At 39.9% G+C, this 3,030-nt stretch overlaps 1 protein-coding gene across 2 annotated transcripts; it reads left to right on the plus strand.

Moving 5' to 3' along the window:
• The first annotated feature begins 1,077 nt into the window (after window positions 1-1,077).
• PPCK1 (phosphoenolpyruvate carboxylase kinase 1) lies at window positions 1,078-2,774 on the plus strand. 2 transcript variants are annotated; one of them, XM_086247222.1, is made up of 3 exons: window positions 1,078-1,890; window positions 1,972-2,034; window positions 2,158-2,774. In XM_086247222.1, exons 1-3 carry the CDS (start codon window positions 1,113-1,115, stop codon window positions 2,202-2,204), a joined length of 888 nt encoding a protein of 295 aa, XP_086103348.1. In that variant the 5' UTR covers window positions 1,078-1,112; the 3' UTR covers window positions 2,205-2,774. The 2 variants fall into 2 exon arrangements, with proteins under 2 accessions (XP_086103348.1, XP_086103349.1); XM_086247223.1 differs by lacking the exon at window positions 1,972-2,034.
• Window positions 2,775-3,030: the final 256 nt, after the last annotated feature.

A 3,030-nucleotide genomic window follows, 5' to 3' on the forward strand; every position in this document is an offset into this window, starting at 1 on the left:
TTTAAAAGTTTGCACTGTTCTTTAATAAGAAATTCTAAAAAAGAAGTTTTGAAAGAAAAAAATTTAGTTTTATTCTTCAAATTTTGTTAGCACACACAACTACACAAGTAACTAAAAAGTAATAACTGTTAATTGATATGAGTCTCTTTGAATTAGTTTCACCTCAATCCATCATTAACAATCGTTTACATACATATACTGATATACATGACGAAATGCTAGAAAATCTATTATTTTTTTTATGGTTTATAATTAACATTTTTCTTCTATTATTTAGGGTATGGTGAGAAGTAGTTGAGTTGGTTGAGGTGCATATATAGTATGAAAGTTTATAATTTCAGTGTTTTATTATCCATGACTACTTTTCTTTTTGGGTAAACTTGTTTGTCTTAGCAACATATTTGCCTTTTTATTATTTTTCCGAAGATTTGACTTTGGATTTGTCTAGCCTTGAAGTTGAGTGCTTGCACCATAACTGAAGGTCATAGTACCTCTTCTAGAAGCCAAACTAAATCAGAATTTGGATTTTCTCTTCCAGACCAAAAAAAAGAATTTGGAATTACCAGATTCAAATTTTCCCAATTGGGATTTTCCTCTTCAGCCCTAAATCTTAAACTGATTGTCCACCAAGGAATTGGGCAGTTGTGTCATTTAACTAACCGTAACCTAGACGCCTAGACATTAGACAGGGTTTCAAACTAAACAGTAAACCCCCAACAGAACCGTTCAATTTTCCAAAAATTAGAAGGTATTTGGTAAATCGTAATGTAAAATCTACAAATTTGTTTTTTATTTTTGCTGTGGAGAGTTGAGAATTGTGGGGCAAATCACTTTTTCATTTTTTTACCGGACACCAAAACTGGTGTGTGTGATTGAAAATTGTCATTCACAGAAGATTTTGGGTCTTCCACAACAATTCCAAACGGGACCTTACTGGGTTGGCAATTGAGTGAATTTACACCTTTACCCACGAACCAACCCAAGAACCAAACCGAATATTCCTCGGAAGATATTCCACTCCGGCACTCCGTTTTCTTCTATAAAACCCAAAAGAGTAATCAAAGAGAACTTAGAAAACCCCCAACACAAAAATTGAGAGAAACACAAAGCAAATGTATCAAACTCTCAAAGACGCCTACCAACTGTTTGAAGAAATCGGGCGCGGCCGATTCGGCACAATCCTCCGCGCCTTCTGCCCCAACTCGTCCGAGTTCGTCGCCTGCAAGATCATCGACAAGTCGATCCTCACTGACGACACCGACCGCGCTTGCCTCGAGAAAGAGCCCAAGATCATGACCCTTTTGGCTCCTCACCCCAACATTCTCAAACTCTTCAACGTCTTCGAAAACGACGACGCTTTGGCCATGGTGCTCGAGCTCTGCGAGCCCATTACTCTCTATGACCGCATCGTCAAGCGCACAATGTCCGAGCCCGAAGCCGCTTCCATAATGAAGCAGCTTCTCGAGGCTGTCTCGCACTGCCACAGACTCGGGGTCGTGCACAGAGACCTCAAGCCGGAGAATATTCTCTTTGATTCCAGGAACAATCTGAAGCTCGCGGACTTTGGGTCCGCCGAGTGGTTCGGTGAGGGAGGGTCCATGGAGGGTGTGGTGGGGACGCCGTACTACGTTGCGCCGGAGGTTCTGATGGGGAGAGAGTACAATGAGAAGGTCGATGTTTGGAGCGCCGGAGTGATGTTGTATATAATGCTTGGCGGGGTTCCACCGTTTTACGGTGAGTCCGCGACGGAGATTTTTCAGGCCGTTTTGAGAGGGAATTTGAGGTTCCCTCCAAAAGTGTTTCGATCTGTGTCGCCGGCGGCGAAGGATCTGTTGAGGAAGATGATCTGTAGGGATGTTTCTAGAAGACTATCTGCAGATCAGGCACTTAGTAAGTTTCTGGCTTTTTGTTCATCTTTTGGTATCTGGGTATTTCTTAAATTAACATTGTCTTGTTGGATTTGTGAAAAAGTTTCAGTCTTTGATGGGTTTTTGGCAAACTATGAACGGAAAAGTTGGGATCTTTTGGTGGGGGGTTAGATTTCTGTGGCTGTCTTCAAATTGATTTTTTCTTTTGTTTTTGTATTTTAATTCATGGGTTTATTTTGTTGATGTGGTTTTTGATTGCTAACAAAGCTGTGTTGTTTGTGGAATGCAGGGCACCCATGGATCTTGAGTGGTGGAGAGACAAACCCAATAGACTGATGATCGGACTTGGACAAGTTTAAAGCAGCAGCAGTCAGTGCAACCAATAAGCATTACCAAGTACATAAATCCCAGCAAGCCAGCCATCTATCTTGTATTGTGAATATTAAGCAATCCCACTTTCCTGTCTTGAAGCACAAAACCCCCCATCATGAATGGATCCAGAAACAACCCCTTTTTCACTCTTAAGAGCTAGAAATTAAGAGAAGAAATAGACTAGCTACTCTCAGAGAAGAACCAGCAGCTGCATGAAGTTCTGAAAAGGGTCTTTCTTTTTGGTTTTTGTCCCTTTTTTTTTTTTTTTAATAAATATTCTGGAGAGAATCTGAGGTTGTAGATAGAATAGATATGGGGTTGAGGATCCTGTCTTTCCCCGCCTTCTCTGTTTTTTTTTGTGAGAGAGATTCGGAAGTGAGAAAGCAGAAGGCTTTTGAGTATAAAACCATGTTTTGTTCATGAAAAGTGTTGGAAAATATGAATGTGTTTGATTTGGAATCTTTGAGTGCACTTTCACTTTCATCCTTTGTATTTTCGTCCTCATTTTGGTGGAATAAATTTGTGTTCTTTGAAGGAGGTATATAGTATATGCCTTGTAATATCCATGTGCACTTATTACTTGTACACTTTTCTTGATTCCATACTACTTGTGGAACAAAAATGTCAAAATATTCTGCAGCCTACAGATGTTTACATAGCAATATAGCATATACTTTGAAACTTATTCAACACCCCCTCATAGTAAGGAAACCCACTATTGTTTGCCAGTTCAAATCACATGAAAAAGTCCAAGTTGAGCTCCGTTAGCCTCCCACCATTACAACTTATT

The sequence above is a fragment of the Dryas octopetala genome, chromosome 6, assembly GCF_963921425.1.
Source record: "Dryas octopetala chromosome 6, drDryOcto1.1, whole genome shotgun sequence".
NCBI lineage: Eukaryota > Viridiplantae > Streptophyta > Magnoliopsida > Rosales > Rosaceae > Dryas > Dryas octopetala.